This window comes from Natator depressus, chromosome 1 (assembly GCF_965152275.1).
Source record: "Natator depressus isolate rNatDep1 chromosome 1, rNatDep2.hap1, whole genome shotgun sequence".
In the NCBI taxonomy this organism is placed as follows: domain Eukaryota; kingdom Metazoa; phylum Chordata; order Testudines; family Cheloniidae; genus Natator; species Natator depressus.
In genome coordinates, this window is record NC_134234.1 from 166868809 (window position 1) to 166895243 (window position 26435).

At 41.2% G+C, this 26435-nt stretch overlaps 1 protein-coding gene across 4 annotated transcripts in view; it reads left to right on the top strand.

Moving 5' to 3' along the window:
• APP (amyloid beta precursor protein) overlaps positions 1–26435 on the top strand; it is a 303941-nt gene that overhangs the window by 135820 nt on the left and 141686 nt on the right. For all 4 annotated transcript variants that reach the window (XM_074971197.1, XM_074971202.1, XM_074971220.1 and 1 more), the window contains exons 4-5: positions 13489–13601; positions 15379–15572. In XM_074971197.1, coding sequence (XP_074827298.1) covers positions 13489–13601; positions 15379–15572 — 307 coding nt within the window. The remainder of the gene's footprint in view (positions 1–13488; positions 13602–15378; positions 15573–26435) is intronic.

Genomic DNA, 26435 nt, shown 5'->3' on the forward strand with positions numbered 1-26435 from the left:
TCCAGTTACATGAAATGACACATCTTATAATGCAACCATTCTAGGCTGATTTCCATAAACCTGTATTATGATGGCACCTGCCATCTTACCGCTGAACTGATCGCTATGCTCTGAATTTGTCCCTAGGGAAACTTACAGCACTTTATCATTGTATAAACAAGATCTTTGCAGGAGGAATATGTTGACATTTGAAGGTTAAACATGCTACAACACTTCTCCCCTTATTTTCTTTTTCCTTCTTTCTCCCCCTCCCATTTTAGGCACAAAACCAATTCTATTTGAAGGAAGAAATTGTTTTGGGTTTTTAAATAACTGTTAGTACAAGTTTTCCCATGAAAAAGTAGTATAAAATAAAACATCTGTGTATCAGGAGACATTTTGTGTTCAACATAGGTTGTTTTTTTTTTTTAATTCTTACTCCCAGTAAATTTACAGAATGAATAATATAAATTGAAAATTATATGTCCTGGGTTCCCTGTGGTGCTGCTTTGCACTTTCCTGAGGCTCAGGGGTGATGCCAGCCTCTACCCAGTGGCGGGCTGAGGTGGGCCTTAGTCCCTCCCCCGCCACCACGGGGCCGTGCATGTGTCCTGCTTTTGCCTTTTGAAAAGATTGCCATCCTGTAGCAGCTGCATGTAATATAGAAGTTCAGATCTCTGAATCACTGTAAATACAAGCTTTCATGTGAAATAGATATTCCAAAAAAAAAGCGTTGGCTTTATTTTCTCTTGTAAATCTTGGTCTCATGACAAAGAAAGGAGAACTTTAACTTGTGTGATTTTTCACTTTCACTGTAAGCCAAAATTTTCTGAACCATGATTTTTTTCTATGAAATTTTTCATCAAAAATTAAAATAAACCCTGCAAAGAATTTTGACAGATACTTTAATCTTCTCCCCACATCTCACATGTTTTCAACCAGCAACAGAGCGGGCTGCAATTATATATATAAAAAGTACAAAACTTTTTAAAAAAAAGTTTAACCCCCTCAACTGTAGCTATAACTCTTAGGCTGAAGCGTACATCAAATTTGTGTTATCACCTGTTTATCCCTTTGGGTTAATGACAATGGAACTTTCTTACTTACACTAGTTACAGACAGAAGAAGAAAAACTTTAGTTTACAATACTCATTTCAAAAAAATTAGTTATGTTGTTGATGGCAAATTGATTGTTGGGTGCTAGTTCTTTTTAAGATGTCATATTTATGCTGTACATGACAATACTAACTAACCTATGTTGTAAAAATCAGTATCTTCATAACTTGGAGATTTTTTTTTCAATTCAGATCAAACATAAAATTAATCTTTCCACATGTGTTAATGAATGTGAGATTGGTATCACATTTACATTTCAGTTTTATTTTGCTATAGAGTTAAAATGGAACGGACTTTAAATTCTTGGACTTGTTTACAGACCTCCAAGCTTATTTATAATAAATAATGGTTTAAACTTCTTAGTTGGGAGGAAAACTTCTATGATTTAGAAGTCTTTTCTAATGACTGCCCTAAGGGACAAAATTATGGTATAAATCAGTGGTACTCTGAACTCAGTGGTTCAGGAGCCAAATTAACAATCGGCATTACCCAAAAGAGCCACAGTAGTATGAATTCATTGTTTCATTTACTATTTATATATATAATTGTTTCATTTACACACACTCTCTCTCTCACTGTCAAAATAGTAAATGAAACAATATATACATTCTCACAGCAAAATGACTGGTCAACTACAATTGGTTAATAACATAGTAAAAGCATCCTGATTGGTTAATAACTAAATCACACCGTGTTTTCATATCATGTGATGCACAGTGTAGCAGGAGACATACTAAGGAGCCCCTTGCGATTCACGAGCCTCAGTCTGAGTATCACTGGTATAAAGTAAAATTTGCTCAAGGAAAATAGGTGGACCTAGAAGATTTAAAGCTAAGGTTAATGTAAGCTATTTCAATTTTGATTAACACCTTAAAGTATGCAAAAACAGAAACAAATTGTCTGCTTAATCTGCTCAAGTTTTATGGTTTACTTTGCTCAAGTATTTTTTCAGTGTGCGTCTGATCTTTTTTATTTATTTTTTTCACTGAATTATGTGTACAGGTCTGGGCTTCTAGGTCTAGTCCTTTACTCATCGTGGAACTCCTGAGTTGACAATTCAAAAATAGTTCCTGGGTGGGTGGGTGGTTGGGTGGACGGATATATATATATGCAGACACACGGCAGCAAAAATTATTTGGTAACGGTTGAGGATGAAGATTTCTGGGGACTGTTTCCTTCTTACACTAATATCTTGCATGATATAGTAGTTCCTGTAGGGTCTAACATTAAATTAGTTCTTGCTGTGCAAAATATTTAAATCTAGCCTAATTGTGATTAGATCATTGTATTTAGGTCAAATGAAAATTGAGTCATACCAATTTATTAAGAGTTTATCTGGGCAAATTAATCTGACCTCTGCAATAATGACAGGGGTTTTTTTGGGACGAGGGGCAGGTTCTATGCGGAAGGTAGAAAAATAGATCAAGTCAAATATATGAATAGCGCATACTTTTTGTCTGTTGTCTGATCTTGCATTCTTTGCAGGAAATATTTTTTTCTTTCATTTTAATGGTTCAGTATGTTTTTTTTAAATAGTTCTTGCATATATTTTCTCTTTATAATGAAGTGGAGTCTTCAAGCTACCACTTACAGTGACTTATTTTACACTACAAAGAACACAAACTCCCTACCTACCAAAATACCTACCATAGAATCTCTACCTCAGTTTCATATGTCCCCTAACCACAAGCCAGTGCTGGGGTTCTCAGTACTGATTTCAAGTCCCCCTGCAAATTAGCTTTTGCAGTAGGTTCACCTAGTTATAGTTAATATGCAAAAGGTAGTGTTTTAAAAGAAAAGCTTTATTTTCCTGTTTCAAATTTGGGAAGATTAGAGCAAATCTAAAAAGCATGTGTGATGCATTGTCACCCCCAGGGTGCAGTCTCGGAGCTGTGGGAAACGCAGCGCCCCTCTCTGACACACAGCTGGGGACACAGCCAGCCTCACCCAGACCCTGTTATCACCCAATGCTCTCCCAGACTGGGCTACTTGAATGCCAACAGCAGACACCAACCAGTTTCCCAGCTTCCTAGGCACCCTTCTCCCCCCCTTCTGGAGTATAAGCCCAAAATTATACTGTCTTGCACTGCACAGGGATCTGTACAGTGTAAGCACATTAATATGTTCGCCCCTCCCTCAGTGTGGAGAGGAATATGCACCAAACGCTTGTGTTAAACCAAGCTGAGATTTTCCCCCAACACTTTCAAAATCGCACTGGATTAGATTAACACATAAACAAGTTTATTAACTACAAAAAGATAGATTTTAAGTGATTATAAATGATAGCAAACAGATCAAAGCAGATTACCTAGTAAATAAACAAAATCACAAACTAAGCCTAAGATACTAGAAAGATAGGATATGAATTAGCAAATTCTTACCCTGGCTGACGATACAAGCAGGCTTGCAGATTTTTAAGGGCCAAGCTACATTTGCTTTGCAGTTTGGGATCCCCACCCCAGTTTCCAGTCCTTTTTTTCAGAGCTTCTGTCAGGTGTTGAGTTGTGGGGGAGTGAAGAACAACAGATGATGTCATTCCCTGCCTTTATATAGCTTTAGTATATGGTGGGAACCCTTTGTTCCAAACTCAGTTCCCAGCCCAGGTCGTGGAAAAATACAGGTACCCAAAATAGAGTCCAGAGTCCTGGGGGGCTGTTCACATGCCCTGGCAGCCATTATTTACAGACTGGAGGAAGTGTCCACAGGGAGACTCACCAGGTGGGGGATAAGCTTCTCCTAAGGCCTATTGTTTTCCCTAATGGCCCATGACCCTGAATGGGCCTGTGGAAGTAGATAAAGGGAATTTGGATGCAGGCCTCTGAAATGAGCAGGAGTCAGGCTAACTCTAGCTTTAATAACGCAAGATTTGTAGAAGCGGGGATAGTGCGAAGTGAGTGGAAAACAACTGTGAAAGAGGCTGTTGTGACCTTGTATTAGATAAGAATAGAATGCAGACTATAAGAGAAATGGTAAGAAAAATAAGATATCTTGAAGGAATATGTATAAATAATATGCAGTTGTTGCTTATTATTGTCTGTAATAAAGGTATAAATACTTGCTCAAATTGTTTATCTGGGAGAGACCTGCCTAGTGTCCTAGTGCACACTCTCCCTCTGTGCAATTGCTTGAGGTAATAAAGTGTATCTGATTTGCTGCACCGAACCTGAGAGTGAGAACTGTTTTTTCCTCCGACAAGCCCTTCACAACCAACTGTTTAGACTGGAAGCATCTTGCCTAGTGGGTGTCATCCAGGTGTGACAACATGTGAAATACAGATACAGAGTCAATATTCATAACTTCAGCTACAAAAATGATACATGCCTACAAATAGGATAATCATATTCAGCAAATCCTAACTTTTCCAGTGAGACCTGACATGAATCATCTTGTGCAAAATGCATCATAATCATGCCATAATAATAATAATATAAATAGTATCCACTGTGAAGAATATGGGGTGCTGTGTCACCGCATGTTTCCTGTCTTCTACGTGATTTTTTTACACAGGCAAACCTTTACACGGCAGTCGAATTAAGGGTGTCACTTAAGCAAATGAACTTCATTATGCTTGCCACTCACTTACTAACTCTTAATTCCCAGTTTTTAACAGTGTTCATGTTCTGCTCTTACTGAAATCAATTAGAGTTTTGTTACTGATTTCATCTGAAACAGGAGCTGGGTCTTTGACAGGGGCTTTAGAAAAATCACTCTTAAAAGGTGACCAAGTGGCCATGCGGTGCCCTTGTCTGTCTGAATTAGGCTTGTGGAGAATTGTAAAATTGAGTATTTCAATGCAGGCATTATGTGGAAGCCTGGATTTTGTGCTTTCACAAGCTCAAGTGACATATGCATATGACGTGTCATTTTCCTTTAGTAATACGGTATCTTTTATGCAGAAATGTGCATATAAAAATGACTTCTCAGTTCATAGCGCCATACACAATTAAAAGCTAATACAGTCTTTGGCTGTTACTCTTAGATAACTGTTTTATTCAGTAGCTTACGTTGATTGAGGTCGTCTACCTCAATTTAAATTTAAAATTTAAAAGTTGTGGTGTGGTGCATATAGATGGGGAGACTTGCGTGAGGTCACTGATTCCAGTGGAGCAACAGCACAACAATATCTTAAGAGATTTGGAAAGAACCAACACTTGCTAGGGGGCAGCAGAATGTACTACATCCTGCCTAGCTGGAGCACACACTGTTGCATGGGAAGGGAAGATGAATGAACATGCTGGTATTATGGTGATGCAGTATTTTGTTTGTTAGGGGACCTTGTCAGTTGGTTAATGGTAGCTAGTTAGCCAGCTGGAATGCTGGGTTTGATGTTCGAGGTTAACAGTGTAATATGTACTTTCAAATGCTTGTTATAAAATCTTCATTCTTGACCCTCATTCGTTCAATTAATTCATTACCATGTCGCTTCTAATATTGTCTGCTTCGCCAGGCTGTGTATAATTCCATTAAACTTACTGTTTTATTCTGCGTCCGAATACTACACAAACTATCTTTGCCAATCTATCTGCGAATTGATTCTTTCTTCTTTTTGTGATGGATCAAACTCATTGCCATTTGTTTCAACTGCGGAGTAGAGCATGCCCCAGGCAGACTCTCCTTTACAGTGGCTGGGTGTGCTGTGGCACTGTACGTGAGAGAAGGGAGATTCAGTGCTGGCACTCAGACAGAACGGAGAAGGAGGAAACAACCCTGGCTGAAACACAGAGAGGTGGGGAGTGCGGGGAGAAGGGATAGAGGCAGGAACTTGGGGAGAAGATCGCGGGGGGAGGGGAGGTTTGGTTTAGTGCAGAGGTCGGCAAACTATGGCCTGCTTGGGGAGGCACAGCCTTCCCTGCCCAGCCCTCCATATAGTTTTGCAACCCCGATGTGGCCCTTGGGCCAAAAAGTTTGTCCATCCCTGGTTTAGTGTGATATCAGCACAAACAAACTCTGTGGCAGTGGTTGGGTTAGTAACCAATTTTCCACAGTGACATTCAACTACCTTAATAGCTAGATGCTCTTTTCTTTTCCTGCAATCTCCTGACTCATTCATCGAACAGGGCGAATGAGAGGATGCCTGTTGGCTGTAGGACCTCTGCCTCACTTGTTGCTGAAGTGGGAAGAGGTGTAGTGAATGAGGTGGGGGACTTCAGAAAGAAAAACCTTAGTTCTGACGTTTCCTAATCCTGGGGTGGTTGACGTTGCAACCAGATTTGGGTTGTTTTGCAATGTATCATGTTTGAGAGGCCACACCTTGATTTGTGGTGCAGCATTTTTTCACCACTACAAGAAAATGTGATTTTCACAACAGTTATGCCCTTGAGAGTCTAAACTAAATGGAAGGTTTTCAAGTAACCTTGCTCTGATGACCTGGAACATGAGGTTGGGGTAAAGGACATTGTTAATAAGTGAGAGGGAGCAAGGAGGGCATTTCACTGCAGGGTCAGATATAAGATGCATTTTTTCTTTAAAGAAGGGGGGGCGGGGGGCGGGGGGGGACGACCTAGAAAAGCAAATGTATTTAAAGCCTGAATGAACCACTGTTAGATGCTGCAGTGCTTTAAAATGACTTTTAACTGATACATCTGTAAAAGTGCCAGACCTTGTAAATGAAGCATATTTAAATGGTTTTGCATCTAAACAAATGCACTCTCTATTTGCGTGGTGTGTAAAATCTGAATGACATTTGCATTCTGTCTGAAAAGAGAGAACAGACGTTTTCATTATAAAATGCAGTCAAGCAGAAAAGTAGCAAAGTGAGCAGAAATTCCCATTTAAGCTATGATTGAAGTATTACTTGGAGGAAAAAAGGGCCAAGGTTTGAGAATAGCCCAGTTTTATACAGTTATGTAACAGGATATTTTATGACTAGACAGGATTGTTGGACACTTTTTTTTGGCAGCATCCTTTGAGTACACAAGGCTTAAAGCTCACTTGCACCCATTTTAGACTAAGTGAGCTATTGGTGGCTTCATACCACTTCATTAGTTTTTGTTTATCTTTTCTGTCTTAAGTACACATTGTACACTTTCTATAGTTCATTATTTCATTGAGGCAGATGTTGCCCCTTTGATTATGCATTAAAACTTACCACATTTTTATTTTTAGGCCTTTGTCTCCAGAATTTAGTTTCAGGTGTTGGGGCTTCTCAAAAAGAGGAATGATCATTATTTATTTACAGTAGAACACAGAGCGCTAGGTCAAAATTGGGTTGTGTTGCGCTAGACCCTCTACTGACATAAAGGCAGACATAATCCCTGCCCCAAAGAGTTTATAATCTGTTTCCTTTTACTTTCCGAGGGTGTAACTCACCTGATTTCTTGTGTGTCCCATGCACAGACCAAGCTATGCTCATGCATCTTGTGCCATCATAGGATGCATGGAAAATGGTACTGTTTTAATGTCTGTGATTTGCAAAATTATGTTGGAGGAATCTAGTGATTAAGAATGACAATACAATTAGAGTAAGCATTTAAGGTAAATCAATTTTATATTCAATCAAGATAAATTTGTTAATTGAAGCCTATAATTTTCTGTGCTCTGACAGTGTGGACCAACCTTGCTCCTTGTGTAACTTTTTTGACTTTAGGGGAGTTACACCAAGGGTGAATTTGGTCATATGTCAATGACAAAATGTTAAAAACCTCATTCTTCTTGGATTTTTATTTAAATATAACTTTATAAAAATGTCCTTTATCTCTTCAGACTTTTACTATAGCAGGGGCAGGGAGTATGTCTTAATCCTTTTTTATAAAGCACTGTGTAAACTTCTGTCCTTTCCTGACGCCAGGGCATTTCTCCCTACCCAGCATTGTCCTGAGTTAGTGGTCCAACAGCTTTTCTTTGTAGTGCAGCTTTCAGGACTCCAAAGTGCAGTGAACAGCATAGTATTCAACCTCAGAAGATGTAACCCATACCTTTATTTAGATGGTAGTATACTGCATACTGCTAATTCAGCTATTGATAAACAGGTGAAATGTAGCTCTAAAGTGTGCCAACCTGCATCATCTTCAGTGCTTAAACTAAGAAAGCCTCTGTGGGTTAGGGATGTGATTAGTGAAAATCACACCTCTGTAATTCAGTTCTTTGCCTCTCAGTTCTAGAAGTGCCATTGTTGCCTTGCTTGATTTGGCCAATGATGAGTCTTAAGAAAAAGACAAATTGATTATCAATTACGCAAATGGGAAATGACTACCTAGGAAGAAGTTCTGCAGAAAAGGATCTGGGGGTTATAGTGAATCACAAACTAAATATGCGTCAACAATGGTATACTGTAGGAAAAAAGGTGGACACCATTCTGAGATGTATTAGCAGGAGTGTTGTAAGCAAGACACAAGAAGTAATTCTTCCGCTCTATTCAGCACTGATAAGGCCTCCGCTGAAATATTGTGTCCAGGTCTGGGCACCACACTTCAAGAAGGATGTGGACAAATTGGAAAAAGCCCAGAGGAGAGTAACAGAAATGCTTTAAAGTCTAAAAAATTAGGAAAGATTGGAAAAAAATGGGTTTGTTTTGTTTGGAGATAAGACTCGGGGGGACATGATGATAGTGTTCAAGCACGTAAAAGTTGTTATGAAGAGGAGAGGGTGATAAATTGTCCACTGAGGACAGGACAGAAAGTAATGAATAGGTCGGACAAACACCTGTTAGGGATGGTCAAAATAATCCTTAGTCCTGCCCAGGGCCCGCTCTAGGTTGTTGCCGTCCCAAGCAAAAAAATTTTTGGCTGCCCCCCACCCCAGCTCTGGGCTCTCACTCCCCTGACCAGTGCCCACCCCCTGCCGCCCCAGCCCTGGGTTCTCTCTTCCCCCCGCCACCCGCACCCCCCGCCACCCCAGCCCTGGGCTCTTCCCCCCCCCCCCCCCATGCCCCCTGCCGCCCCAGCCCTGGGCTCCCCCCACCACCAGTGCTGACTCCGCCTGCTCCTCCCTTACCTCCAGCCAGTCCGGCACTGGCAGGGTCAGGGTAAGAAGCAAGGCTACCAGGCCGTGCCTCAGCCCAGGGTGCTGCCAGGACCTGGGAGGGCAGAGCTGGGGGACAGCCGCGGCAGGGGGCTGAGGAGCCAGGGCAGGGCAGCCCCAGAGGGAGTGGAACCCCGGAGAGCGGGACGCGGGCCCCGCACGGCAGCACCCCACCCTCTATGGCTCTGCTGCTGCTTCTAGCCACCCTACCGCAGTCCCTGGGCGGCTCGGGCCACTTTGCCCAGCCCCGGCTGCGGCGCTGGGGGGCGGCCACCCTGCGGCACCTGCAGGCGGCTCCGTGTGCCCCGCAGGGTGGTCCCCAGCCCGAGTGTCCCCCGCTCGGAGCCTTCCCGGCCCAGCCACAAGGTGCGGGTGTGCGGCGCGAACTGCAGCGGCCCCAAGGGCGCCCCCCGCGCACGACGCGCTGCTGCTGCCAGGGCCGGCTCTAGGCTTTTGCCGCCTGAAGGAAAAAAGCAGCGGCCCCAAGGGCGCCCCCCGCGCACGACGCGCTGCTGCTGCCAGGGCCGGCTCTAGGCTTTTGCCGCCTGAAGGAAAAAAAAGATGGCCGGAATGTTGCCCCTGAAAATGTGTCACCCCAAGCATGTGCTTGGTTTGCTGGTGCCTAGAGCCAGCGCTGGTCCTGTTTTAATGCAGGTGACTGGACTAGATGACAGTTCGAGGTCCCTTGCAGTCCTACATTTCTGTGATTCTGTGATTCAGTTCCCTGCTCCCTTATAAGTCACTGGCCAGAGAGACTGTTGCCTCTACCTTACCTTGGCACCATCTGATACCTTCCAGGAGCAGAGGCTGAATGTGCTGCACAGCAGCTACAAATGTTTGTGTCTTATAGGTTCCATGAGGGCATGGAGCTCTCAAACTCATTTTGAATGCAGAATAATAATACTGTATATCCCTGTGGGTTTTCTATTATTGTGGGAATAAGTGGCAAGCATTATGGTGTGGCACACTGGGGTGATAAAATTCATTCTCCCCCAGAATTTGCTGACTTTGGTTTTAATAACTTAAAATCACTAACATTGAATACAGGAGAAAAAATCAGTTGGACTACAAATCTAATCAGTCATTAGCAAATGGAGGCACACTCCTTTTGCTGAAGTGTGATATTGAAAAACTTTCCCTGTTAGTTAATTTTAAAGCAGATTTTTTTTAATCAATAAGTAATTCTCAAGAGCTAGCACATAGTCAGTAGCCAGCACGTTTCCTTGCCTAATAATAAACATAATTACTTTACTATGACTCATTTAACCATTATTTCAACATGTAACCACTGGACCATTTTGGTTCATTCATTTGAAATGTGAGTACTTCAATTTTCTTGGACGTTGCTAGAAGCAAGTGTGGTTCAGGGAGCAGATAAACACATGCCACTTGAATCATGTAATCTTATTTGAGTGCTGGTCCCTATTTGTATTCCACTGTGGAATTTTGAAAGCAGTGTCTGTTGGTCCGCACATGCTCCCTTGTCGTTTCTCACATATATATACATACACACGCGCACACACTCTCATATATATACATTTCATATATATATATATGAGATTATAGTACTGTGGCAAAACAGCTACCATGGTGCTCATGGACTGATGGTTTGGTGAATACACTCTTTGAAGCCATGCTTGCAGGCAACCGAGGTGAAGCTTGACATATGGTGTGACGTAAGTGCATGGAACCATATGAGCCAGGAAAGAGACAAATCTTGAGAAGTAATAATAGGTTTCTTATGATTTACTCTGTGAGATCGTTCAGTGCCTGGAACCTATTTATTGGCAGGTAAGGCCTTGCTGTGATTGAATTTAAGGATGCCCTGATGAAGTCTAAATCTGCGTCGGGGTAGAGATGGAGTTTATGCTCCCCCTCAAGTAGGAGAGGAGTTGCATCATTTCCAAAGTCCAACTGTGACCTCATCGCCTTTTCCATTGGATGCTTTCTGAGGTAAAGTTTCCATCCCTCTCAGGGAACGATTGGCATATACTGCACTTTGCCGCGATGTGAGCTTCTCCAAGGCAGTACAAGCAGCACTGATGGTTGTCATTGACTGAGAAGTAGCGCAGGCACCAATTTTGAAGCCCAGAGTGGTAAGCATTGTACTGTACCTGAAACGGGATCTGGGGACATACAGGGGGGCTCCCCAGGTCAGGGAGGCTAACTAACTACAAAAAATTTAGAACTATTCTATAAAACTCTAAATCCTACCATCTTCTAAAAACTCTTTACAGATACATTTCATATATATGGTCCACGAGCACCATGGTAGCTGTTTTGCCAAAGTACTATAATCTCTGGTGTGGTAGAAAAATCCTCACCATGTATGCGTGGGGGTTCCCTTCCTTGCTACCCCATCGGATAGGACAGCTGTTACAGTCACTTTCCTGTTGGACAGGGAAACTCACATGGCAACCATACAGTTCAGGGCACCTGGACATTTCAAGAGTCCAGAATACTGTCCAGTATTTTGGAATTGCGAGCAGTTCAAAAGGTTTGCAAAGCCATTCTCCTTTTATTCAGGGTTGCAGTGCCCTCATGATGTCAGACATCTTTTAGACCATCTTTAGATGGCCATCTTTTACATCAACAAACAGGGAGGAAGGAGATGCATCTCATAGTGTGCAGAAGCAGTCTGTGGAACTGGTGCACCAGTAATCATCTCATTCTATCAGCAGACTACCTTCTACAGAGCCAGAATGTGCCAACAGACATTTTGCTGTTGACCACAAAACCGATCAAAAAGGTTTCCTAGGCTATTCGTTGCCATAGCAGAAAGAGTTTGGAGTCAAGCTATATCCTCCCAAAGAATCTCTAAGTGGATCTCAGGCTGTATTGTGCTCTGCTATCAGCAAACACTAACTTGATGGTATCAGCTGTCTGATCTTTCTCCCCCATCTCATGGGATAAGGGCCCATTCCACAAGTGCTCAAGCAACATCTATTGCGTTGCTTCAAGAAGTATCTCTACTTGATATCAACAAAGCAGCTTGCATGGAGTTCCGTCCACATGTTTGTGAGGTATTAAGGTTTAGTTCAGGCCTCCTCTGCTGAGGCATCCTTTGGAATGGTGGTCCTTCATTTGGCTCTGTCATCTGCATCCTTGCACTCCTCCTCCTACTTGAGTATTGCTTGTCAGTCACCTATAGTGAAATACACATAGGGACCAGCACTGAAAGAAGAAGTTAATCACCTTTGTAATTGGAAGTTCTTTGAGATATTCAGTCCCTATCTGTATTCCACTTCCTGCACTCCTTACCCTCTGCTTCAGTTCATCTTTTGGATTCCCAGCAGAGAAGGAACTGGAGAGGCAAGTGCACTGCCTCACCCTTTATCGCCTTAGTTAGAGGCACAAAAGGGCGAGGGTGCATGTGCAGACCAACAGACACTGCTTTCAAAATTCTCCAGCTCTAGGAACATAGTGCGGAGGTGTACCCACATTGGAATGCAGATAGGGGTGACACACCTCAAAGAATCTCCAGATACCAAGGTAGGTAACTACTTCTTCCTACTGTCCAGACACATCCATACAATAGAGTACATCAGTTCTCTGACAGATTCCTGCTTGTTATTTGTCTAATATCTCCACCTTTGTAATTAAAAAAAAAACCCACAACAACCTGCAGTGCCAGAATTGCTACAAAATTAGAATGATTGCAGTGCAATATATCATGTTGTTCATCATATTTTCCCCATAATTGTAAACACCAGCACTGTAGACATTTATTCCCGGGTGTGTTTTTCAACACTTTTTAATTGTACAGCAGGTGGATCCCTCCTGACTAATTAAAGTATAGTGCTCAAGAGAGAGGCAGTGATCACACATTAACTTGATATACAGAGCTGACAATCGGATGATCTCAGTGTCTTGTGATGATGTTTCAGAGTACCATTAACCTTCACCTGCTGGTGAAACTGGCTTAAGCTGAAAAGGGACTAAAATACTATTAATTTTTTTAAAGCTACACAATAACAATGCCCTGGTAGTCCTGTCATTTACTAAAATACTTTAGAATTATTTGGAATGGTGATTTGGTGTCAGATTTGTTCTGGATGTAAAGAATGTAAACATGTTCAAATATTCTTCAGATTCATGTTTTAATGTTTGTCAGATAGCAAGGTTACAGCAAACACTAGCTTAATGGTAAAGGCCATTGAAGTCTTCGGTCCTGGAGACGTTGGGAACACAATTAGGAACACAGGAATTGCCACACTGGATTAGACCAGAGTATCCCGACTCTCTGAAAGGGACTGGTACCACATTCTTCATTAGAAAGTTAAAGAATCCTTATAGTGGGAAATTATTGAGTAACTTGTCTGTCAGGGAATCTTTCTTGTTAGCCTCTATTAGTTGGAGGTTGACTTATTCACTGTTAAGTTTTAAAAACAAAAATCATGAGTGAAATGAAAACTTCATATTGTTTTCTTCCAGTTGGTGAGTTTGTGAGTGATGCTCTTCTGGTGCCAGATAAGTGCAAGTTCCTCCACCAGGAAAGGATGGATATATGTGAAACTCACCTGCACTGGCACACTGTTGCTAAAGAGGTACAGTATATAATTTATCTTGAAATTTCTAGCCATCTTTCTTTCAATTTGTATCACTTTCTTGGGAATGCATTTAATTGCCACAGTGTTGTTATAGAGCAAATGGTGAGGACACAGTTGCATTTGTAAATATTTATTGATGGGTGGTGAATTGGTGCTTTTAATTAGGAGAAAAACAGGAAAAGTTCTGTTAAGTTTATTTTGTTTCCTAAGCAGTATTATTTTGTAACTTGATGTGTCATGTAGAGTCGACATTTGAATTTTCATATCGTTGTTGTTTTATACCATATTCTGATTTTTTTTATGCAAGTTCCAGTGTTTGTGCATTGTTTCTCCCCTAGTGGGGAGGCTTAAGGCATCGGACTCTGGCCCTGTGTTGTCTCCTTATGGTTGTGTCAAGTAATTCAAAGGGGGAATCATGAGGATGGTACTGTTAGCATATAAAGAAACTCTTTACCTTTTTAAATTGTTGCATTCCCTTCACCAGCTTCTTCTCCCCAGCTTTTAGCTTCCCTTGTAGCACATACCTGTAGTTACATTCGTTCATAGAAAGCTGCTGTGTTATCAGGTTGACTTAACATTGCTCTTCTGTTGGAGAACTACATCTGTAATGTCACTACTCTGTGCTTGGAAAATAAGAACATCTAACTCACTTCCCATAAACTTTTGTCCCAAGTGGTACATGGCAATATTAAACTGCTCTCTCTCTCTAATTCCTTTTAATCACCTGTAATGCTTGACACACTCACATGTATTATTATTATTATTTTATTTATTATAATTTTGTGCTAAGTGCTTCACAGAATTAAGACATGACCCATGCCTCAAGAATTTACAATCTAATCTCAGAGATGATGCAATTAATGAGGTCGTCATCTGACCGAAAAGAAGGGGGATGGGAAAGGAATAGGAGAGAGAGAGAGGACAAGGAAACTTGTGAGGACAATGTGTAAAACTGATACAAAGCACAGAACATATGATTTTATAACTCACTGACATTTTATTAAAGACCCTCTGAAACTTAATTTTGTAGGTGTCGTGCATCCAAATGATAATATCTTAGTCCTTTGTAGGAATATGTCTTCTTAAAGGTAAATTGACAAGAGTTTAGAGTTTCAAATTACGATTTTGCCTGGACCCTACTGAAAGTCCGTTTGACCCTGTAATATCATCAGCTCACAATGACATAGCCTTGAGTGGATTTACCATATAGTATTTAAATGTTTTCTCCTTTTCCACATGTTCTGTGTGGCTTTGTCTTTTAAGTGTTTTGTGCAACCTCTTAAATGATGCATAATTAACAGTTTTTGAATATGGCTAGAAGGTACCATACTGTACGAGGAATCAAACCTCAATGTATCAAGTGTTTTAGGTGTTGATCTCCTCTTCAATAGCACTGTTACCATAGGCAGGGCAAACTATCACTCTGTCTCCCGTGGTTATTTGTGCACAGCAAAAGCAAGCCCTCAAAGGAGTTCTAGGTAAGAGGATGTAGAATTTGTCAGGTGTATGTGAGGGGGTGAAATGTTTTGGCAAGGAGAAGAGTTGAGGAGAAGGAAAAGCTTGTTGCCTAAAATAACGAGACTGTGGGTTGTTTGCCCATGTTCCCACGCTGAATGAATTTATCAGTCACAATAGTTGAGAGTCAATTAACAAGCTAACTCTAATTATCTGAGGCTATACACAAACTTTTATTATTTTCTTAACCTCTGTGCCAACTTTTCCTTGGCCAGCTCACTGTGTAACAATGTTGTCGCTGTTCTCTTTATTTTTGTAGTCCTGTAGTGAAAAGAGTATGAATCTGCATGATTACGGTATGCTGCTGCCCTGTGGAATTGACAAGTTCCGTGGTGTGGAGTTTGTTTGCTGTCCATTAGCAGATGAAAGTGACAATGTTGATTCAGCTGACGCTGAGGAAGATGATTCGGATGTCTGGTGGGGAGGTGCGGATGCAGATTATGCAGATGGAAGGTAAGAGAGGTGTTTCCCCTTCCTGGTTTACTGAAAATTGTCAGAAGTTTGTTTGGAAAGACTAAAAGTTAGCAGCAGAGTTTTTGATATGAGTACACTTGATGGATCTCCACATTGTTTGAAACATTTGAAGTGACCCAAAATGTCTGGGTTTTAATAGGTTTTTGATTTTTACAGAACCCTAAGGCTTATAACATTTTAATTATTTTTTTTAAAATGCAACGAAAAATATCTTGTTGAGCTGTAAACAATCCCTTGCAGTATTTGCAACCCAACACTATATTATGAGTGCATATGACAACCAAAAATTGAAACAGGCTACCTGGGACGCTTACTTTCATTGGCAAGCTGAGTGAACTGCAAAAAATGCACACCCAACCCAATTAGTGATAAGTGAGGTGTTTTAAAACCCCCTTTTTAGTTTTACTAACATAGGTGTTAGTGGCACAGTAAGAAGACTGTCAATCTGGCAGCGTCCCTTTTAATTATGCATTGAAAGGTATTTTCAAAAATCTATTTAAATGGCCACACATTGACAAGACATATTCTTCTTTACTAGACCTTGCCTGTGCTACAGTTGCAACTCTGTTAGGGGAGTCACTTTGCAAGACAATCATGCAGCGACCGTGTTACAGCATGGACTGGTTTTGCCTGTGTACATGGGGAAAGAACATGGCTCTACCTTGGTTCTTTTAACAATTTAGCATCATCTAAACATACAGAAGGGGTGCTGGATTAAGCTTGGGGTATGATCATACTGTAACTGGGTATGCCAGGTTGATATGGCCTTTTTCATGGTAGCCTACTAACTGCATTAGGGTTATACCAGTGTAAGTGAGAGCTGAGTACAGTTCTATTCAAATCTTAAATCTCTGGTGAATGAATTTTAAAATACAGTGAAAATTACCCTCCTTTACTAAACTAAAATCCAGGGTCATTATTCTGTATTTGACCAAACATCACAGCATGCTAGATTAAGTCAGGAAGTGCAGAGTTTAGAAGTTGGTAGTGTCAATTTTTAGAAAGGGGAAACCAAATCCAGATCTCAGAAATTGGCTGATGAATCCCTTTTCATTTAATTTCATCTTCTGCATTCATTTTACAGCACCTTAGAACCAGGACGAGCCTGGCAGATGAGAGGGAGTTCAGAGAAGAACAACGAAAATGATTAGGGTCAGGATGGATACATTTATATGGCAAGATTAAAAATGCTAAATGTATATAGTTTGCCTTAGCAATGACTAAAATGGGAACATTAGCCTACAAGCGTTTCAGGGATATAAAGATGAAGGATGGAGATAAATGACTCTGACTAGGAGCAATGGAATGACATTAGGACAACGAAAAATTAGACTGACTGTCAGGGAAATCTTTAACAAGGAGATGTATTCAATCGTGGACATGTCTTTTGGGGAAGGAGTAGAAGCCACATCATGGTGAACGCTTAACACTAGGTTGGACAACGCACTAAAAAAAGCTGTTGCAGGGAACAGGTCTTTAATGGCAAGGGGATAGATTAGATGAATGAAATTAAGGTCTTTTCTCTGATTCTTCATCACAAAAGACTAATATCAAGGCCCCTGCTTTTGGCCCCATCTAGGGAGGGAGACATCTTCAGTCCTGGAATATTTGATTTTTCTTGATGAGTACATCTAACAGCCAAAGTGTAGCAATAGAGCTACTTTCGAGGAGGTTTATAGGTCAGATCCCACAGCATCGTTACGTAATTTCTGTATATTTGGTTTACGCATTGCTGATTGGGGTTCAAGTTGTTGAAAATGTGGGCTAAGAATGAAAGATGTTTGCAACCCTCAGATTAATTTTTTCCTATATAAAGATGGAGAAATTTGCAAAAATGAAATATTCTCCCTTAATATGTCTGGTCAAAGATGTCTAAAAATATGAAATAAAAATGTTCTCGTAATGGTGCATGTTACAGCAATTAACAGCAATTATGAGGGACGTATATAAAGCAGTCTGAATTATCCATTTGTTTCAGTTGTTCATGTTTGTCCCTGGGGAAGCAAACATAATCTACTCAAAAGCAATTCAAGTTCTAAATTGAGCAGGTCAAGGATGACTTCAGAAAACTGATATCCTATTAGAGCATCAACTGGAGTTACACTTGAATCCAATTCTGAAATTCCCAGTGAATAGTAAAACCTTTTTAAATATAGAAATACCTTCAGCAAATCTGGAAAGGCCAAGCTGCTTTTATGAAGTAGTTGGACTTTAATTAAGATGAAGAGCTCAACAATTTCCAATTCTTATAAACTAATTCACTAGTTTCATTTGCTGGCTCTTCAGTCCTCAAGCTGCATCTAGTCCCTGCTCTGCCTTGAAGCCAAAAATACACTCATGAAAATGATTGAGTCCTTTGGATCAAAATTAGAGTATCCTTGATATCAAATTACAAAAATAGGTTTTCCCACTTTGAACATGAGTAAGTTTAAATGTTGTATGCTTGATACAATAACAAACATGAATCATATAATATATTATGCTACAGTATCTGACTACTAATATATAACATTAGAAATTATGATCAAATTTTGGATTTTTGTATCTTCTTTTTAAGATCAATAGGGAGGGATGCTGATATTGCTTGCTCTACCACTAAACTAATGTTTATACCACTAAAGCAGTTTTCTTTGTTTGGAATATTTACGTAGCTCCATGTAGTTTCACCATAAGTCAGTAACCTTACATTTAGTCTCAGAGTAGCAGCCGTGTTAGTCTGTATTCGCAAAAAGAAAAGGAGTACTTGTGGCACCTTAGAGACTAAATAAATTGGTTAGGTGCAACTAGTGCTCTCTAAGGTGCAACTAGTACTCCTTTTCTTCTTACATTTAGTGTTCCTTTCATCATGAAGCCTTCCAAAAAGCTTAAAATCTCTTCCTGTAGTGTATATTATTTGATACTATATAAAAAGTACAGAAGGTGCTGATAACTCCTGCATTAATGAAGCTTCTGTTTCTATCCCTCTTTTTTCAATAGCTTTTAATTTGATAAAACAAAATCTTCTTGGACACACCCCAAAGGAGACTTTTTTTGTGGGGGAGGTGGTAAAGCTTTAGCAGAATCAGTTGAGTGATGTGTTGTTTTCCCCATAACTGGTGATGAAAAAACAACTGAACTAGGAACCTTCAGACGTGGCTTTTGTAGCTTTTTCAGCAACCAGATTAAGAGGAAAGACAAGTTCAGTTTGGAGACAGCAAATTTGAGACAGCAGAGCAGGGGTGTGCAAGCTTTTTGGCCCGAGGGCCACATTGAAACTGTACGGAGGGCCGGGTAGGGAAGGCTGTGCCTCCCCAAACAGCCTGCCCCCTATCTGCCCCCTCCTACTTCCCACCCCCTGACTGCTCCCTTCAGAACCCCCAAACCATCCAACCCCCCCGTGCTCCTTGTTCCCTGACTGCCCCCTCCTGGGACCCCCGCCCCTAACTGCCCCCTGGGATCCTACCCCCTTATCCAACCCCCCCACCCCCCCCACGGCCCCTATCCACACGCCCATCCTCTGACAGGCCCCCCAGGACACCACGCCCAACCCTCCCTGTTCCCCGTCCCCTGACCGCCCTCCCAGAACCTCCACCACATCCAACTGCTCCCTGACTGCCCCCACCCCCTTACCATACTGTTCAGAGCAGCAGGAGCTCGAAGCCCTGCCACCCAGCTGGAGCCAGCTGCGCTGCCCGATAGGAGCAGTGGGCCAGAGCCCTGGCAGCGTGGCAACATGGCTGTGGTGGGGGTGGGAGGCGGAAACAGAAGGGTAGGGACCAGGGGCTAGCCTCCCTGGCCAGGAGCTCAGGGGCTGGGCAGGATGGTCCTGCAGGCCAAATGTGGCCTGTAATTTGCCCACCTCTGCAGCAGAGCAAGCTCAACCAAGAAGAGCAAGGAGACCGATAATGAGAGGTAACATTTGCAAGTAATCCACATAAAAGTGGAGGTGGAAACCTTAGTGGAAGTGCAGGTGGAGAAGAGGAAAGGAGCAATGACAGAACGTCGAGGAATGTCTACCAGGCAGAGAAAGGAGGATAAGAATTCAATAAAAGGATTTTAATTATTTTATTATTGTACATTTCAATTTAAAATAAACAGCTAATCTGTATTTGTTTTATTGTAAAGTGCCTAGGGTATTTTGGTATCTCTGCTCTGTAGGCTTTACAATCAGAGGGCTTGTCTACACTACCCGCTGGATCAGCAGGCAGCGATCGATCCAGCAGGGGTAGCTGAGCACTCTCCCGTTGACTCTGGAACTCCACTAGAGCAAGGAGCGCAAGCGGAGTTGACAGGAGAGCGTCAGCTGTCAACTTACCGCAGTAAGTAGATCTAAGTATGTCGACTTCAGCTACACTATTCACCAAGCTGAAGTTGCGTATCTTAGATTGACCCCGCGCGGTGTGTAGACAAGCCCTAAATAGGTAGGACAGAAAATGTAAAGAGAAACAAATGCACAGAGAGGTAAGGTGACTTGCTCAAGGTCACACAACAGGTTAGTTACACAGCTGGGAATTGAACTCAGGTTTCCTGAATCCCAGTCTAGTACCCTGTCCACTAGAACCTGGTTTTTTGGGGGAAGAATTTATTTGAAATCATGCAGCTGTAACAGAAGTTTAGTTTTTTTTCTTTTATTACTTTAACTTTTGTATTGACTTTTACTTTCATTTCTCTCAATTATACATTTAGTTAGTTAGCTTTGTGTCTCCTTTGTGCAATGATCTTGTCAAGAGCTGGAATTTATAGCATACTTGGACTGAATTTTTTCTTAGCCTTCCAAGAAAAAATAGAATGAATGTAATTTAGTGACCCATACCGATGTCGATAAATTTGTATTCCTATTTGTAGTAGATTATCTGAGTCTTTTAAACTGACTGTCACACACACAATGCAGCATTAGTTTCTAGTGACAGCTTTTAACATCTTCATTGCACTGTAAGGAATTTGCCTTTGGAATAGGATTTCAGAGATATAATAGAGAAAGAAGTGCAGTCCATGAACCTGCAGTAATTATCAGTGAAATTGCTTTATCGTGCACTTAGCTGTCATTTACTTTGAAACATTTCTATTCATACAAAGATAAGTAAAGTTAGAAGATTTTATTTTAAAAATACTTCATTATTTTATGCTATGACTTTAGCATCATTCTAATTTAAGAATTCTTTAGCACGTGTGTTGCAGTTGTATTATTTTGATATTTTTGTGCAGTGCTTTTGCAAAAGTGCAAAACTGCTGATTAGATTTTTTGCAAAGTGAATTTTGTATTTAAATAATGCAGAGTAACTGAATATTTAAATAATTATAATGTGTTTTTCTGTATTCTTTTTTATTAAATGCTGATCAGTCTTGTCTTGTGTTTTTAGCCCTATTGTGCAAATAGGAGCTGTTAGCAGGTTTTACTAGATCTGACTCTTCTTTAATTTTCATGCAGTAGCTAGATATGTCGATAATGTTATCAAATACTCCTCCTTAGAACCTAGTCCAGACCCACTCTCTGGACAGATCCATGTCTTTTGCAAGTGACTGAACTGCTAGATCCCAATGTTTCTGAGTCCCTGAGTCTGGATAGTGACTGGTCACTGTCCCTAGCTCCGGATCTCAAAGGAACACTCCCAGAGGCTCACCCTTTGTATGAGACCCTTCCGGGACATTGGAACCCTGCAGTCCAGCTGCCCTAGACTCCAAAACCAGTCCCTCGGCCCTTTTCGGGACCCTCCAGTTGCTTAGACGTGTTCCCCTCAGAGTCCACCCGCTGTGGGAGCTCTGGTTCCTAATTAAACCCTTGAGGGACAATGTGGCAGAAAAGCAAGGTCTTAGCAAAGGAATTTTTTTTTTTTTAAACTATAAGCTCTTTACTCTTGTAAGCACTTTGAGAGTTACAGATCCATGAAAAACAACAAAATTTTGAATACAGTCACCCTTATTCTGATCTCACCCCTTCTCTGAGTCCTAGGTTTGATCAGTGTCCTTAGACTAGACAGAGTTTCTCCTCCTCCTCTTTCTCCTGCCTTTTTTTCTGGTATGTGCCAATGGGCGCATCTGGCTTAATGAAGCCACCTCCTTTTGCTCATGTGCTTCTGCTGAAGGAGTTACAGGCTCCATTCCCCTCCCCATCCCCAGGTTTCTGTGTAGAGAGTAATTCAAACTCAGTGGCCCTACCAGTCGACAACTCGTTGCTCCAGAAGGGGGTGAGTCACTCAGCATTGATTCAGATAGTCTTTCCACTTGGTGCCAAGCCCCTATTACCAAAAAAAAAAAAAAAAAAAAAAGTTCTAATCCACAAACAAGATTGCAACGCAGCATGGTCATAATCCAAAGTGAAAGTCACAGTACAAAAGTGGAGCTCCTGAAACAGAATGGGGTTTGCAAAACAAAACGGACTTCACAGTTTGAAACAGATGAATCCCCACTTTGTCCCCATTCCTAGCGGCTCTGACTGTTCACAGTCTGCTTCCGACCTGTCCCGGTGCTTTAATTCTTCTTCTGTCGAATTGCTGCTGCGCCTGCTGTGCAGTGTTTTGTTTGGATGCGCTTTGTATGTTCCACTGCAGGTGGGTTTCATCTGGACCGGTCATCCGTGGTGGTTGATGCTTCCTCATCAGTTGTTCCTGGTATTACATATTTTTTTGGTAGCGTCTACTTGGACAGCAGGTCCCCAGTGTGCCTCGTTCAGGTGTCTGTTATGTGCTGCTTACATAACAGGCTTTTCTTGTTTTACCCCCTCCATTGATTACTTGTGGTTAAAGAAAAAAGAACGATGCTTATGTATGTTTATGCTGGAGAAGTATTGGAAGCCTACGTAACATGTAAGTTGGCAGTGGGGCAGTGCACATGCAAATAACACTGAGATTTTTAGTGCTGGTTCTGGATGGAGGAGAGGGTGGAGCCGCTGCACAGGATCCCCAGACCTGCTGCGTCTTCCTTGCTGCCGCCTCTCTCCTTGCCTGGCTCCTGTGTGAGAGCATGTGCCAGGGCACAGGTGAGTAGGGTAGCTCAGCCAGCTTCCCAAGGGAATAGGGGAGGCACCACAGCACATTACGACGCTCCCCATGCTGGAAGCGGGCATTGCAGTGGCAAGGTTACCTCACTAGCTCACAGGGATGCTTTGCTCCTGCCCTGTGCACTGCCGCCAGGATGCGGGAGCCCTGAAGGGAGGTGCCTGGCAGTGCTAAGGCAGGTAAGAGAGTGGGGAGGGGGCTCCTTAAATACACCCTTGCAAGCCAAACCCGACAGGACCCGACTACAAGGGTCACATTGGGTATGAAAACAACTCAGTGCTCTCAGGCTCAGGTCAGGTTTGGATTGGCTGTGATCTAGTCAGTTCTGGTTGGGATATAAAATTAGGTCTAACCAGATTCTACTAAGCAGGACAGTGTGTCTTGTCAAAATCCCCATTCAGTGTGTATTTTGGATCCATCATTGCTTCAGAATTTGTAAGTACTTTACCATTGCTGGCCTGTACAGCTGACGAAAAGGTTGCAACCTTTACTCTCAGATGTGGCACTGGTAACAGTCATCCACAGCTTCACTCCCTCCACCTAACCTACCCTAATGAACTTTACCCTTGAAGACTGCCTCAGAGGCAAGCAGTGAAGCAGCTGCCCTCCTTCTGCACAGCTGCATTGCTCTGTGGTGACTCTGTCCGCTTCCGGGTGCAACTCAAGAATGGTGCAGTTCAGAATGGTGGACTGCATTCTTTTATAGGGGCTCCGCTTCGTACTGCAGCTTTCATTTTAGAGTGTGAACATGCTGTGTTGCAGCTTTTTTGTGGATTACAGCATCCTTTTTGTATCAGGCGTTTGAAAGACGGACTGAAAAGCAAGGACAGAGCCTTGAAAGATGGGGCTATCAATGTGGAATGACTCTCCCCTTCTGCAACAATGGGCATTCCTCTGGTAGGGATTTGAATTACTCTGTACACAGAAGCTTTTTGTCAAGCTTACAAGCCTTGACTGCCCTGGGATCGAGAGCTTAGCTACCTCCCACCTTGTGTCCCCAGATGGCAGCTAAGATATGGATGCCCTTGCTAGGACTGACCTTGTCTAGGATTAGCAATAGAGTTTTTAACTGAAGGCCTTCTTTAGAATTGTATCTGTCTAGATATAAGAGACACAGGGTGGGTGAGGTGTTGTCTTTTATTGGACCTACTCAGGGGTAGTCAACAGGCGGACCGTGGGCCAAATCTGGACTGCCAGATGCTTTTGAATGGACCACAAAATCTTTTTATTTACTTATTATTGTCATCATTGGGGATGGGAGGCAGTGCTATTATTTCCTCTGGAGTCTGGACCTTGACTAGACCTTGACCAAGAAATTTGGACCTGACAAAAAATAATTGACCATCCCAGCTCTGTTAGTGAAAGAGGCAACAGTGAAGCTATTACCTCAGCCACCTTGTCTCTCTCATATCCTGGGACCATTTTTGTTGTATTAGGCATTTTTATTGAAATTGTTCATGTAGTTAGAATCACCGAGAGAAACAGCACTCTGTGGCAGTGTGGTGAAAGCCACTGGGCGGCACCAACATTAGTCTTAAAAGATAGCACTCAAAGCTGTAAAGGGCAATGAAATTTGAACTCCAGAAAACTGTTCCATATTAAAATGAATTTTTGAGGGGTATTAAACATATTTTCTTTCTCATGTCTGTTTAGTTTTATATATAATATGTAAAGGTAAAGCTCAATTGTCTAATTAGCTTGTAAGACATCCAAAACTTGGTAAATCTGCATTTTGGAAAAGTTACATTCCAAGGGGGAGAAGAATGGTTTAGTGGTGTTTTTTGTTTTGTTTTGGTTGGGGGTTTTTTTGTGTTTGTTTTTTGGGTGGGGGAAGGGAAATAAGTGTTTGAATTTCAGATAACAGGGTTTCAGACAATCCCAAGTTCATAGCTTTTTGAGGTTTTGTGACAATCATAGTTATGAAAATTGTACTAGAAATAGAGATGAAACATCATACTCATGTATGTTATTGAAAGTGTATGCAGTCTTTTTTAACATCCATGTTCTTTAGATGCGCAATTTCCCAAGGAAGATCTGTACTCTATACGTTTTATAATACATATCTGTATAAACATTTTTTAAGATTAAAACACGGGACTTTAACTTTTTATTTTAGCTGTGGTACTGTTTTTGTTTTTTTTTTAGCTGTTAAATCTGTTGTATTACTTATGGACATAATAATGTTCCTGCATATGTTTTGCATCTCTTGGAATAATATGTTACACATTTTAGATTAAAAACTTACTTGATTAAAATTTTAAATAGTAGAATTTGTTAATTTCTTGTATTTGTCTCCTTGCTGACAAGTTGCAATATTTAGATTTGAAGACATTTTTGGTGCATAATGGTTTTAATAACTAATCTTTCTTTCCATGGAAGCTATTGAAATAAACAAAGCATAGAAAGTTTAGGGGCATGTGAGCATTAGAGAGTCCAGAAAGACAAATATAATGTTGAATCTCTACAAATGGATGAGTAGAGGGAGAATGGAACTGATGAAGCAGCTTATTGCTTTGAGAGGTAATTGCTGTAGTACTGCAGAAGCAATTCCAAGCACCATTTAAGTATAAAATGTTAACTCTAGTGATGGACGAGCTCTTGTGCAGAAACAATTAATCTAATCTGGGAAACGATGAATAGGAAGTAGCTGAGCTTTCTTGCTTCCTTGAAGGCTGAGTTTGTCAGCCATGAGATCTCCTATTTGACTTCAGTGAACTTTCAGCATCTTGCGGGAGGTTAATACTACACTTCTGCATTTAACTGACCAAAGTTAACTTGGATGGAAGGGTTATGACATGACGACTTAAGGAACCAGAGCTATACATTGCGAAGCATGATGTAGGCCTTAAATAATAACTGACTCAGGATGAAAGGTTTATGATAAGGTTATAAACTATCATTACAAAGTTGTAATTATGTAAACTATTGGAATTTTGTAACTATATATACTACTTACAGTATCTGAAAAAGAAATTTGGACATGAAAAATTCACAAACAGCATCTGACTCAGTATCCCTGCCCCCATCCCATCCACCTGCCTTATTGTGTAGTATCAGATTTATATACGGATATTATTGTGTGACTCAACAGTGGTGACAGAGGCAATGTTGTTTCAGTACTGAACTGGCTGTTTATGGAGGCATAACAAGTGAGACTTTTTTGCTGTGGGTAGAAAGCTGAAACAGACGAGAATCTTCATTCTGCTTGACAGCCATCTTCAGTGTGTGACAAGGGAGATGAGAGGTTGGAATTATGTACTTTTGGCCTTGTTAATTTTTTCCAGTATGAATTAAAGCCGAAAATTGTCTCTCTCCAAGAGATGTTTTCAGTGGTTTTGATTTGTTTATATCTTTACTAGATTCATGGTCTGATCCTTAAGGGTTTGTGGTACCTAATGGAAATGTGGAAGTGGTATTGTGGTTAGGTGACTGGTGATGTGAGATAAATAATTTAATTCCCAGTCTTTCAAATTTCTTTCATAACACCATTATAATGTTTTATTCTAAAGGTTATCTGTTTATAATATTAACTTCTTCATCTTAATGGAGCCTTGTCTGGAGATTTTCTGAATTTCTTTAGAAAGTATTTTAAACTTCGATATGGGGAAAATAGTAGATTGTTTTGTTTCTTTCTGTTAAAGGATATAAATTGTTATAATTGTAAACGTGGTCTAATGATGGTACATGATGGTGTGTGAAATACAATACAATGTACTAGATCAATCGTATGTTCTGCCAAATGAATCTATAATCTCCTTCAACCCAAGCAGTTTAGCTAACATAGTTTACAATGTACACATGAACTCCGCTGGATCCTGATAAAGCAGTCCAAAATTCTAAAATCTGCACTGAATAATCCCTGTGGTCT